Source organism: Apus apus, chromosome 5 (assembly GCF_020740795.1).
Source record: "Apus apus isolate bApuApu2 chromosome 5, bApuApu2.pri.cur, whole genome shotgun sequence".
Lineage (NCBI taxonomy): Eukaryota > Metazoa > Chordata > Aves > Apodiformes > Apodidae > Apus > Apus apus.
This window is the reverse complement of record NC_067286.1, coordinates 20142351-20156721: the sequence shown is the minus strand read 5'-3', so window position 1 is coordinate 20156721 and position 14371 is coordinate 20142351. Positions and strand designations below refer to the sequence as shown.

The following is a 14371-nucleotide window of genomic DNA, read 5'->3' as shown; positions in this document are numbered from 1 at the left end:
TCCCAGCTTGGTGTCATCAGCAAACTTGCTGAGGGTACATTCTGTGCCCTCATCCAGGTCGTTGATGAAGATATTGAACAACACCGGTCCCAGTACCGACCCCTGAGGGACTCCACTAGTCACAGGCCTCCAACTAGATTCTGCCCCATTGACTACAACTCTCTGACTTCTTCCTTTCAACCAGTTCTTGATCCACCTCACTGCCTGATCATCAAACCCATACTTGATCAACTTATCTACAAGGATGCTGTGGGAGACGGTGTCAAATGCTTTACTGAAATCAAGATAGACCACATCTACCGCTCTACCATCATCTATCCACCTAGTAATTTCCTCATAGAAGGCTATGAGGTTAGTCAAACATGACTTACCCTTGGAAAAACCATGTTGACTGCTCTTGATGACCCCCATCTCCTTGATATGTCTAGAGATAGTGCCAAGGACAAGTTGTTCCATTACCTTTCCAGGGATGGAGGTGAGGCTGACAGGTCTATAGTTACCCGGGTCCTCCTTCTTGCCCTTCTTGTAGACTGGAGTGACATTTGCTATCCTCCAGTCCTCAGGCACCTCTCCAGTTACCCATGACTTATCGAAGATGATGGAGAGTGGACTAGCAATGACCTCCGCCAGCTCCCTCAGCACCCTTGGATGCATTTCATCCGGACCCATCGATTTATGGATGTCCAGATTATGCAACTGATCCCTAACCCAATCCTCATCTACTATGTCCTCACCTATCTTGACTACTTCTGGGGTTATATGAATCTGGGGCTCATGGGAAAAGCCTGCAGGAGTAAAGACAGAGGCAAAGAAGGCATTCAGCACCTCTGCCTTCTTCATATCCTCTGTCACCAGGGCACCCACCTCATTCAGCAGTGGGCCTATATTGCCTCTGGTATTAGCTTTGTTGGCTATGTATTTGAAAAAGCCCTTTCTACTATCCTTAACCCGACTTGCAAGGTTAAGTTCCAAGGAGGCCTTAGCTTTCCTAGTTGCCTCCCTACATTCCCTGACAACATTCCTATATTCCTCCCAAGTGACCAGTCCCTCCTTCCATGATCTATAGATTTTCCTCTTCCACTTGAGTTTCCCCAGCAGTTCCTTTTTTAACCACGCTGGTCTCCTAGCTCCCTTACTAGATTTTCTACCCATTGGGACACACTGATGCTGTGCTTGCAAGAAGTGGTCCTTGAATATTGTCCAGCTATCTTGAGCCCCTTTACCTTCTAGCACTCTGTCCCATGGGACTTCCCTTAACAATTGGTTGAGGAGGCCGAAGTTTGCTCTGTAGAAGTCCAGGGTTCTGGTCCTGCTGGAAATTCTGTTCCTCCCACACAGGATCCTGAACTCCACCATCTCATGGTCACTGCAGCCAAGGTTGCCATTGACCACCACTGCTTCAATAAGGCCCTCCTTGTTGGTGAGCACAAGATCCAGCAGCGCTCCTCTTCTAGTCGGCTTATCCACCATTTGCATTAAGAAGTTGTCATCAATGCATTGGAGGAACCTCCTAGACTGTGAAAGGCTGGCTGTATAAGTCTTCCAGCAGATATCGGGATAGTTAAAATCTCCCATGAGGACCAAGGACTGTAGTTGTGAGGCTGCTTTCAGCTGCCTGTAGAAAGCCTCATCAACTTCCTCATCTTGATCAGGAGGTCTGTAGTAGACCCCCACAACTGTGTCACCCATACTACCCTGTCCTTTAATTCTTACCCACAGAATTTCAACTTGCCCCTCATCAGCCCCTGTACAAAACTCAATACATTCTAGTTGCTCTCTCACATAAAGAGCAACTCCACCACCACGCTTCACCGACCGATCTTTCCTAAAAAGCACATAGCCATCCATGGCCACATTCCAGTCGTGTGAGCTGTCCCACCATGTCTCTGTTATTGCTACCAGATCATAACCCTTAGACCGCACACAGACCTCTAACTCTTCCTGTTTATTCCCCATGCTGCGTGCATTGGTGTACAGGCATTTCAGGAAGCAAGTAGAGCACATCGGTGGGACTAAATCCTCCTTAGCCCATCCTCCTACAGGCCCTGGTATGTTCCTCTTGGGCTTGTCCCCAACAGACCCAGTTTTCTCCCCTTCCCCCTTCACATCTAGTTTAAAGCTCTCTCAATGAGCCCTGCTAAGTCCTGCCCCAAAAGCCTTTTCCCCCTCTGGGACAGGTGCATCCCACCTGCCACCATCAGGCCAGGTGTCTCATAGAGCAGCCCATGATCAAAAAAGCCAAAGCCCTGCCTTTGGCACCAGTCTCTTAGCCATTCGTTCATCATTAAACTCTTCCTGCTTATCTCTCCACCCATTCTTGCAGGAGGTGTGGAGGCAAACACGACTTGTGCTCCAGACCCCCTAACTAGCCGTCCCAGGGCCCTGAAGTCTCTCTTCATTGCCCTTACATTTCTTGTAGTAATTTCGTCACTGCCAACCTGAAAAATCAGCAGTGGGTAGTAATCAGATGGATTTACCATACTAGAGAGTTTCCTTTTAACATCTCTAAAGATGTATGTTAACATCTCTAAAGATGTATGTTTCTGCTGTGCCATCTGTGGTGCCCAGAATGGGAGATGTAGAATCATAGAATCATAGAAAGGTTAGGGTTCAAAGGGACCTTAAAGATCATCCAGATCCAACCCCCCTGCACAGGCAGAGACACCTACCACTAGGTGAGGTTGCTTAGAGCCCCATCCAACCTGGCCTTGAATGCTGCCAGGGATAGGCCTTCCATGGTGTCCTTGGGTAACCTGTTCCAGCGCCTTACCACCCTCATAGTAAATTATTTCCTCCTAATATCTAATCTAAATCTCCCCTCTTCAACTTTTAAACCATTGCCCCTTGTCCTCTTGCTACATGCCTGTGCAAAAAGTCCTGATCCAGCTTTCCTGTAGGCCCCTTCAGGTATTGGAAAGCCACTATACCACTCTGTGCTATTTGTGCATTTCCTTCAACACTAACAGCTTCAGCTGTTGATTTGTGGTAGCTTTCAGTCCCAGATACTAAAATTATTCAAGAAGGAATAGCAGAGTTCAGAATGTGAAGATAGAAGAGAAAATTCTGTTATCTTTTGCCTTATGGAGAAGAATTTAAGAACTTGGACAATCCTCTGACATCTTTTTAATCTACTGCTATACTCTGTCAAGAAAAGCACGCAGCTCCAATTTCTGCTTCAGGTAAAAATGGAATAGGAATTTACAGTTTAGGAAAGCAAAGAGAGAAGATGACTTACACATTTTATATGTAACTGAATATCATTATATCATAACTCACAATGGTGAAATGAGGCAGGATTCAGCAGTTAGACTTATAGCTGGTACAGGGAAAAATGTGATACTCTGTGGGTTTATTATATTTATGAGGTAATGACTGAAAGCAGAAAAGTGTGTAGGAATCTACAGATGGAAGAAGGAGGGCAAAAGCAATGTGCATGCTACTTTTAAATACACATTTCTGCTGGCTCTCAAAGTGAGGCAAATAGGTTGGATTCTGCAGCTGCTAGGAGGATGTGCAAAAGGAGCCTGTGGTTTATTCATTTTTTAATGAATGATATTTTTGATATTGATATTTTTAATGAATTATAATTAATGATAAAATTATATTTTTAATAAAAAATATAATTTAAAAATATTCCTGTGGACTGAGGAACTCTGCCCACATTAGCAAACCTCAGAGCTGTAAGTTTACCAGCAGTTCTTATCCACTAGTAGGTGTTGAATTTCAGGCTTGGCTTCAGCAGCATGGTTACCACTGACTCATCCAACCCTCCTTAGGAAATAAAAATGTCTGTACTATGGAGCTGTAGCAGTGATGAATGTCAGTATAGGAAGGATAGTATTTCTGAAAGAAGAAATATTTCAACTTTCACAAATAAATGCCAGGCAAAGAACTTTTCAGCGTGAATGGCTGGATTTGGATCCTTCTGGCCTAACAAAAAAAAAAAATCCATGAGCCCTGAAGGGATGTATCCACAAGTTCTGAGAGAGCTGGCAGGTTTTATTCCTAGGCCACTCTCCATCATCTCTGGATGGTCATGGGGAACAGAAGAGGTGTCTGAGGACTGAAGGAGGGCCAGTGTCACTCCAGTCTTCAAAAAGGGCAGGAAGGAGGACCCAGGGAGCTACAGACTGGTTAGTCTCACCTCCATCCCTGGTAAGTCTTTGGAACAAATTGTTCTGGATGTCATCTCAAAACATGTGGAAGCAAAGAGAGTAATTGGTAGAGGTCAGCATGGATTCACCAAGAGGAAATCATGCTTGACCAATCTGATAGCCTTCTGTGATGTCATAACTGGTTGGTAGATGAGGGGAGAGCAGTGGATGTTACCTACTTTGACTTCAGCAAGGCTTTTGACACTGTCTCCCATAACATCCTCATTAGGAAAATCAGGAAGTGTGGGTTAGATGTGTGGACAGTGAGGTGAATTGAGAGCCGGCTGTGTGACAGAATTCAGAGGGTTGTGATCAATGGAGCAGGGTCGAGTTGGATGCCTGTAGCCAGCAGTGTCCCCTAGGGGCAATACTCAGTCTGGTCTTCTTCAACATATTCATCAATGACCTGGATGAGGGGACAGAGTGTATCCTCAGGAAGTTCGCTTATGATACCAAACTGTGAAGGGTGGCTGACACTCCAGAGGGCTGTGCTGCCATCCAGTGTGACCTGGACAGGCTGGAGCTGGGCAGGAAAGAACCTAATCAGGTTCAACAAGGGCAAGTATGTAGGGTCCAGCATCTGTGAAGGAAGAACACCATGCACCAATATAGGTTAGGGGTGGACATGCTGGAAAGCAGTTCTGAGGAGGAGGATCTGGGAGTCCTGGTAGACAGTAAATTATCAATGAGCCCACAATGTGCCCTGGTTGCCAAGAAGGCCAAAGGAATCCTGTGGTGCATAAGGAGGAGTGTGGCCACTAGGTTGAGGGAGGTCATTTTTCCCCTCTACTCTGCCCTGGTGAGGCCACAGCTGGAATACTGCATTGAGGGCTCCCCAGTTCAGGAGAGACAGGGAACTACTAGAGAGAGTCCAGTGGAGGGCAACAAAGATGACTGGAGGATTGGAGCATCTCTCTTATGAGGGAGGGCAGAGAGAGCTCTTTATCATGGAGAAGCAAAGGCTGAAGGGAGACGTTATTGATGCCTGTAAGTATCTAAATGGTGGGTGCAAGGATGATGGAGCCAGACTCAGTAGTTTCCTTGTTAGGACGAAAGGCACTGGGCACAAGCTGGAACTTAGGAAGCCCCATTTAAATATGAGGAAAAACTTCTTTACTGTGAGGGTGACAAAGCACTATAAAAGGCTGCCCAGGGGGGTTATGGTGTCCCCTTCTCTGGAGATATTCAGGACTGGCCCAGATGCAGTCCTGAGTAATGTGCTCTGGGCAATCCTGCTTTAGCAGGATTTAGCATGATCTCTAGAGGTCCCTTCCAACTCTGACAATTCCACGATTCTGTAGACAAGCAGCAGTGTGTTTGAAACACGATTCAGAATTGAAAGGTAGAGGGAAAAGGGAAGGAGATGAAAAGGGAGATAAAATCTCTGTGCCATGCCACTAGTGCTGCTAAGACAAAATTTGTTGGTGGAAGTGTTGTGCTAATTAACATGATCAACAGCTAATAGCTTTATTTTCAATCTTCCAGTGGTTGTGTTGTGGTAGCCATGATGATATGGAAAACCATGACATCAATGATGTTAAGGAAAGGCACACAAGAAAACTTTTGAACAAGCTTTTAGGCACACAAACCAGACCTAAAGAGTATCTGAAACAAAAGGTCATAAAAAGAGATTGTCTTTACTTACAAACATTATCTTCTTCCATTTCTTTAGATCATCAAGTAACAATACAGCAGTAATTCTAACAGAAAGAGGAAGAGAAATTTAATGAAATATTTAAGAGACAATTCCAAGTGGAACCATTGTGTAATTCTAGCCAGCCATGTAGAAATATTTGGAATAGCTCTTTTATAACATTTCTATTCTAGATAATGAAAGCTTTTTAAAAATGTCACACTCTATGAGTTTTTCAATATTTCTGATGAAAGAAAATATCAGGACAACAATTGATTTTACAATACTACCATCATTTGAAACTATGATCTTACCAAAACCAGTTTTTCATTATTTGGTCATGGTGTAACACAAACCTGACTTTTCATTGTCCTTAAACTTGGCAGTCTGTCCTTCATCTTGGAACCAAAAGATTTCTGTATTGATTTATTCTCAAGCCTCTTAAGTGTCTAGAGATTAAATTGCTCAACCTTTCTCCCTCCATGCATACATTCACATTGTGAGGTCTTTCACCAGACAAGTTTTCCAAGATCTCACAGCTCTCCTATATTCTCAGTGTAAACTAAGCACAACACAGCAGTGACTTTAAATAGGACAATAATTATAAGCCAACAGCTGGAATAAAGCCAGTATCTTTTGCTCTTGCCAGAAGCTGGTTAGCTTCCAGTTGCGACACTGACAAGCTTAGCAAATGTCATGGCACAAACTCAAATACATTGTTGTTTTGCAGAGAGAGGAATGGGCTTGGATGGCTGATACAATATTTAAAACTTAATTCAGTAACTCAGAAAAATATTGTTTGAGTTCTGACGCAGTTCCTTGGCTCAGAATATTCAGATCCAGTTGACATCTGGATGTTAATGAGCAGAGCCTTATATAAATCGAATTAAGAGTATAGAAAACTTCAGCTCTTTCCTATAATGACAAAGAGGTGAGGCAAGTTAAAGATGTTACCTAGTCTTTGACTTAACGAGTCAAACTTGACATGACTATGCTAAGATTTTAATCTTCATTCTAAAATCTAGTAAGGTTGATATACTGGCTTTTCCAGCTTTTTTGCATACTAGCATGCTACATATGTAATATGACATTAATAACAAGAGAGTTAGATCCAGTTCTTCTCATTTCTGTTTTTTTAATCTGCATTATTAAGCTGCCAATTCTTCTGATTTATGCCAGTTTAAGGAAATTAGGCATTAACCCTTATCCCAGTTATTCCCATTCTTACCAGATGTTGAGTTGGCTTTTGAGAGAGAACTTTGACTTTCAGTCCCATTAATCCTTTCAGAAACTGTTACAGAATATGCAGATGTAGCTGTGTTTGGGCAAGTCATTTACTAGACTATGACTTTGCTAAATTGATTCTATTTACCTTGTTCCAGCATAGTTGGAATGAATTGGTTTGGTTTATTTCACAAAAATGTGAAGTACAGTTCTTTGTTCTTTTTAGGGTATTCTTTGGTCCAAAAGAGGTCAATGGCATTTTACTGTTGATTCCTGACAGCCAAAACTTTGTCCTTTCTGTTGATAGGAGCTTGTTTACTTTGTTTTATGCAGTGTAGCATGTTCTGCAGCAGTTTGGGCTGGTGCATCTCCTTAAATGACCCTTTCAGATTTGAATTGTGCTTCAATTGTTTTCATGTATTCTTTCCACCTTGTTTTTTCAGCCTCCTATACCATCCTTCTTGTTTTTTCAGCCTCCTATACTATCCTTCTATCATCTGGCATCAGTGAATCCTTTCAAAATTTAATACCACTCAATTAAAAAAAATAATAAAAAATTAAGCAGGTGTTGGTTTTGGTGGAGCTCTTTGTTGTAGGGCACAGTATATTTGGTGGTCTTTATTAAAAATTTAACTTGGAAACTAATATTTCCTATTCTGCCACTCTAATCGGGTTTGAAACACTCTTCACAGATAGGGGATGTGAAAAAAATTTGGGGTGTTGTTTTGTTTATTTTTCAGTAGGGTACTTGGAAGGTTGTTTTTTCTTCTGGATATTCTTTAAATGAGAAAAAAACCACAAAACTGCTTCAACTAAATTATTATGCCACAAGCTCTGAATACGTAAGTATGATAGTGTAGAGAGGAGAAATGTGAAAGGTAATACAGCTCCACATCTAGGAAAGGCTGATTTACAGATTTTTAGAGCAAAGGTTAAAAAGGGCTAAAATTTTGTATAACCTTGAATAGACACGTGAAATAAATGTTGTTGATCAGTTTGGGTTTTATATATATACATTTAGGGTTTTTCTTCTCAGTGTTCTACATGAAAAGGAGATGTCTAGTATCAGAAATACTATAAAGGGCGTTTTCAAATTAATCACTGTCATGGGAAATGAGGTCTTAGCTTTTCTGTCACTTGGCAAATGTCCACAATGTTCAACCTGCCCCTTTTGTGTAAATGAGTCTTCATGCATATACCTCTGAGAATAATCAGTGTAATCACTTCTCTGACCTAACTGAAAAAGCTAAACTCAGTTGCTGCAGTAGCTTTAAATTGCAACTCTCAGTCAGAAGATTTTCAGGAGTCTTATGTTTGGTTCATATATGAAGAGGCAAATTGGATGATAAATGTTTTCAACTTGTGTAATACAGCCTACCTGCAGTAGGAAGGGTAGCAGGAGTCCATAGTTCTGCAGTTCTTTATAAGATCATCTTGCATTTTTGAAGAATTTTGCATAGGTTTGGGGAATAACTCTGAAATTAGGGAGAATCCGCAGCCATGAGTTCAAGGGTGACAGATAGAGCCACACCCTAAAAACAAGACAGGAGAAAGGTGATGTGTCTGTCCAGTGGTATTCTGTCCAGGAAGTGTCAGCAACCATGCTTGTTTGTAATGAAACATGTGAGCCTCTGTTGGCAGCCTCCTACAATGAGTGACACTTGTTACTGAAATGCTGTCACAGGCTCATCATTTTGTAGGCCGTGACCTATATTTGGTTAGCTCATATGCCAAGCTCTGGCATACAGTAATGTGAGTGGGCATACTGCTTTGCTAACAGATGACCATCTGTGAAGATGGTGCCAGGAGAGGAGTTTCAATGGCATGAGCCTTATGGAGATATTTCAGGCCCTTGCTTTTTTTTTTTTTTTCCCCATAGTTTGATCAGTGAGAATAAAGGAAGAGGCCATTTGTTAATCTGTTCCAGAAATGAGAACACTTCATCAGATAAAAAATCCTTCTCTCTGGAAGCATTGAGTTCAATGCCCTGATAAATTCAGATTACAAAAGGGCAATGATGTGAGCCTGGCACTCTGACATTGAAACCTCCATCTCCAGAAGTCAGTGCTGGGGAGATCTGTCAAGAACAGCTCTACATCTTGACTGTGTCTCCAGCACAAGTTCCTTGCCAAAATCCATGAGTATGAGCAGATGGGACATGGGAATCAGCACATCATCCCTGTTTGAACAAGTCTCCTGGGAAAGCAAACTTTTTCAATTTCACTTGAAAGCTCCCATCTTTCTGTTCTAAAGATGCCTGAAACTTTCTGAAATAAATGCAGTAATTGTAACATTAACAGGGCTCCCATGCTCTTTTACTTCTTCTCATGCCATTGAGCTTCTACCTTTTGCTTCTTTTGTAGGGACCGGATGAGAACTTCAGTCAATGTAGTGGGGGATTCTTTTGGTGCTGGCATTGTCTACCATCTTTCCAAGGCAGAGCTTGACACCATTGATTCCCATCATAAAGGGCACGAGGACATTGAAATGACCAAGACTCAGTCAATCTATGACGACATGAAAAATCATAGGGAAAACAACTCAAACCAATGTGGTTTTGCAGCTCACAACTCAGTCATAGTAGATGAGTGCAAGGTACCTTTCACATTTCTGGATATTGAGACATGTATATAGCATTGCATGCTTTATCTTTTTTTTTTTTTTTTTTTTTTTTTAACCTGCATGTATTTTTCAAATGATTCTGTAAATAACAATGGGACAAGGTCCATGAACCCCAGACATTTTGAATGAGTTTCAGCAATTCAAAAGTTTATTTTTTGCACTCTTCTTAAAAGTCATTTGAGGGAAAAAATCATGTACAGTGTTTACATATCAAAAGGCAAGATGCAGCGTATTATGGAATATGCCAAGACACAGACATTATGGCATCACCTTTTATGGACATTTGCTAAATTCTTTAGGGCAGCAGAGAACTTTATTGCCAACATGAATGAAGAATAGCTGCAAATCAGATACAGGTGTTGCCATTTGTTGACTGACTTCCATGATATGCTGTTCAGAGATGGACACGTTGAATGCACTTTAGCATCAGAATGCTCCTGCATTCATACATCATGCTTGTGCTTTTCTTCCATCATCGTTCCTGAGTCATTAAGACACAAACATTGTATGCTCTCTCTAATCCTTACCCTAACTAACATGGATTATTGATAGTAATAATAACATCTTGATCAGAGCAAAGTGAGCTTAAGAAACCCTACCAGATGAATGAGAAAACAGTTGGGGAGGTTAATGGTTAAAAGTTTACTAAACAGCCACCACTAGTATAGTGCAGTTTAAAATCAAGGGGTTTTGAAAAAGATGAGAAAGACAGCAAAACAAGCTGGAACTTTTCATTTCATAGTCTCTCTTTTATTTATTAATAATCTGATCTGATCCTATGGACTGTCTTTGACACAGTGAATTTGCCAGTAAGTCTGCCTTAACCATTTATCCAAACAGATTGTCTTGCATTCCAGTTACCGCAACTGAGCCAGTATCTAACTGTGAATGCCTACAGTAAGTCTATCATCTGATCACTATATATATTTGAAATATAAGTCCTGTTCTGTCACTTTCACCTGTCTTCAGCCTGGCTGGAAGTGTTCTTTAGAATATATTTTTTTTCTAATGCTTAATTCTAGAAAATATCAGGCCAAACTTGAATTTCCAGGGGAAAAAGTAATACTGAATTCAAGTAGGAAAAAACTTTTTATCTTATCCCCAGTTTTTTCCTGAATCTTTTAAGCTTTTAATAAAAATTATTTCTTTAAAATGAAAACACACATTTTGTTCTGATATGGCTCTCCTGTTCCTCTTTTGAATCACTCCATGGGAAAAATGCAAGAAAAAAAATTTGAAATAGAGAATACATACTTACAAAAAAATTAAAAATTGTAATTAATTTATATTTCTAAAAAAAAAGACAGAAAAATTTGAAAGAAAAGAGAAACTCCCTGAAAAATAAAGATCTTATTTGATAAAATATTTTTTTAATAGGTTTGCATTGCTTGTGATCTTATTTTCCACTTTTAAACTCATGAAAAGAGCCACTGTTTACTGGATTGAGCACAAGACGACTTTGAGCAGGTCGCTTGTCTTGTCCATGTGTCTGTCTGCCAGCGCCAAAAGGGTGTGATGTTACAATCTACTTTGTAAGCAATGGATATATGCTGACGTTTGCAAAGCATTTAGATTGTGTTGAAGTGGTCTACAACTCCCATGTTTTAGAGTAGCAAAATACTGTGGACATCAAAACAGCCAGCAACATGTGATGATGCATCTCTTTATCCTGTAAAATACACTGGTGGGTTGTAAAGCTCACTGCAACTCTGGTCAGAATATGGAAAAGCTAATCTGCTATCATGTCCTTTCTATTTTCTTTCTGTAATGTATTACTTGTATAATGCTAGTAGTTTATAATTTTGCATGCTCAATGTATATTTTTAATAATTAGTTTACCTTTGTATGGGAGTAGGGTGTTGGTTATTGCATGATATTTTTGTATGTTTTTATTATCATATTTCATGTGACTATGTGACTTTCATTTCTGAATAAGCTTTTCTTTCCATTACTTGCATGTTTCCCCCTTTCAGATATCTAAGAAAATACTAGACTTTGTTTCAAAAATAAGTGCATTTTGTCATGTTTCCATGTCCCAATGCTTCAAGTTTATCCAGCATAGGGAATTTCAGCTGTCTTTAAGTTTTCATTTGAAGCTGAGGATGTTAACTTACAAGGTAAGTTAGGAGAGAGTGAGCCATTCATTTAGAATTAAATGAAGGGTTCTCTCACAATTACAAAGATCTAGATCACTTTTGTAAAGTTAAATTGACATTTTACCTTTCTAAAATTTTTAAGTCACTTGGCTGGTGCTATCTTTCTTGAAGCATGGTTCTATTTCTAGTGATTTCTGGGATGCAACGTACTGGCTGGTATTTACTGTGAGTTCATAGATCACTATAGGTCTTCTTAAAGGTCTTCTACTTAAAACCTAAAAAAATATCTTTACAGGCAAGAGTGATATATTGCAGTACTTTATGTGAGACAAATATAGCATTACTAGGAATTTTTGGTTTGACTATAGTAAAAATTTTTACTGCATTGTTAGAAATAGTGGTATGATGAAAAGTACTTCACATCTTGTCTTTTCCTCCGTTTCTTTAAAGGTGGTGTAACTGTAGATGAGTTTGTATAGATACACATACATGATTATTCTGGCCTTGCATATTTTTGATGTCCTTGCATCAGCTATCCTGGTTTGCAAAAGAATTTCACTGGAAAAAACACAGCTTTCTACATTTTTTTTTTTTTTAAATAACGTTTTTTTGATAATACAGAGAAACCTGTAGAAAGGAGCAGAATCTGAAATATTTCTTAAAAAAAACCCTAAACTACAGCAAAAGTCAAGAAAATATGGAACTTGTTTTGTCCTGCTAATGTTTTCTAGTCAGCATAATAAATTAACGGGAGTCTGACTATTTGGGAGTGTTGTGAATTCTGAATAAATACATTACATATATATAACAAGACATGGTGTATGTAATCCCTGTAAATATAATGATCTTCCATATAAAAGTCATTACTTTTCTTCTCAAAGTGCATTGGCCTTTAAGTCGGTTGTTGATGATAATTACTTGCAGGTAACACTGGCAACCAATGGCAAATCTGCAGACTTCAATGTTGTTGAAGAAGAGCCTTGGAAATCTGAAAACTAAGGGAAGAGGTTCCTAGCTCCATCTCTAATAAGCTCTGAAGCTATCTTCTGGCAAAAGATATAACAAAGAAGATTTCTCCTTTTTCTGTTTAATATCTACAATTTCTGCTTACTTAATTTCTTAACTGAAACTTAGCAAAGATCTCATCAAGTCATTGTATGTCTTTTCCAAGCAATGATCCATAACTATCTGTGTCCTTTGTGCAAATGGAGAATATTCCATGCAGTGCGGTGTGCTCTCACCTGCCTCCCCTTTTGTTCAAGACACAGAAAATGTAAATGCTGCAAAATGGGAAGATCGAAGTGCCAGTATGGTTCACTACAGGGACTCAGGGTCACAAATACAAGAGAAACAAAGCACCACTTAAACCTTCAAGTGTTTTAATGACTCTTGTGGCATACCTGATCTGTTTAGCACTGTATGGTTAAATTCCTTTTGAAAATGTCCAAGAAGATTTCTATTTGTTTTAATAATAACAAGCACTGTATTTTGTGCGTAGTTATACTTTAAACTGAACTTAAACCCAGGGGCAAGATTGATGTTAATAATTCCAGACATTTTATCAGATCAATACAATTAATTAACAATACAAGACCTTAAACTTGTAAGTGTATGTGTGTGTGTATGTGATGTGTTTTTACGAGCTGTCCCAGCTTTATTTTATGATCCAGCTGTGCTGCTTTGTGACCACAATGCATCATATAATACAAGGCAGTATTACTGCAACGGTGGTAGTTCCTTCACCAAATCTCTGCCTGATGTTATAGATACAGAATACCATGGGCTCAATTGTGCCATTCTTAATCAATGTAGGTAGCCCCTTACTATTCAACCTCCTCCACTGATGTCAGATGATCTCCATTCATGTGGACAGGACTACTCAAGTAAGGCACTGCTAAGATTGATCATGGATGTCATGATTGGGTACTTGATAATGAGTTACAAACAAATTCTGAAACCATTACTTTAAGAAATAGAGAAATTTTGGATCATCAGTAGCATTTCGGATGAAGTGAAAACCAGATTTCAAGTATATGTAATCTTGCAGGGAATGGCTAAATCCTGATTTCACTGCTAAGCCAAATTCTATATACTGTTAATAGGGTTAGGACTGAATGAAGAATAAGCCAGAATTTCAGGATTTAGACCAGCACAGTGAATATACATTTCTTTCTCTCTGTTTTGAAAAGTAACAATCCGTACAACTCTGTATTGTCGGAGGAATGTTTCTAACAGCACATGGCATCTGATTTAATGGCATCTGGTGTTTTGTCAACATATTATAGCTGACTTATCCTGTCAGAAGAAATTAGTCATAAGAACTACCTTGTGAAGTATTTTAAAATATGCTTGTTAAGGCTTAGCAGTTTTAAGACACTGGTGAATGCCATAATGTTAGCAATGTTCTATAGCAAAGCTGAGCCACATGATCTTGGGAGGCTTTACCCACAGAACCAGTTAGGTGCAGTTTTTTGGGGAGCTCTCAGAGGTTCTGAGGATGAATAAAAATATGAGCATACAATGACTTGAAAAATGGCAGAAAACAGTGTTGAAACATTCAGACATAGGCCATTCATTCACTGTCTGAGCTCAGATCTGTCATGGAGTAATGTGTTCTTACTGTAAAGTGATACTTGGCTTTG

General features: G+C 39.7%; 1 protein-coding gene across 3 annotated transcripts in view; it reads left to right on the top strand.

Annotated features, from left to right (window-relative positions):
* The window catches only part of SLC1A2 (solute carrier family 1 member 2), a 99495-nt gene extending 85644 nt beyond the window's left edge, over nucleotides 1–13851 (top strand). For all 3 annotated transcript variants that reach the window (XM_051620160.1, XM_051620159.1, XM_051620161.1), the window contains exons 10-11: nucleotides 9375–9606; nucleotides 12654–13851. In XM_051620160.1, the coding sequence (XP_051476120.1) occupies nucleotides 9375–9606; nucleotides 12654–12728 (307 nt within the window). In that variant the 3' untranslated portion in view covers nucleotides 12729–13851. The remainder of the gene's footprint in view (nucleotides 1–9374; nucleotides 9607–12653) is intronic.
* Nucleotides 13852–14371: the final 520 nt, after the last annotated feature.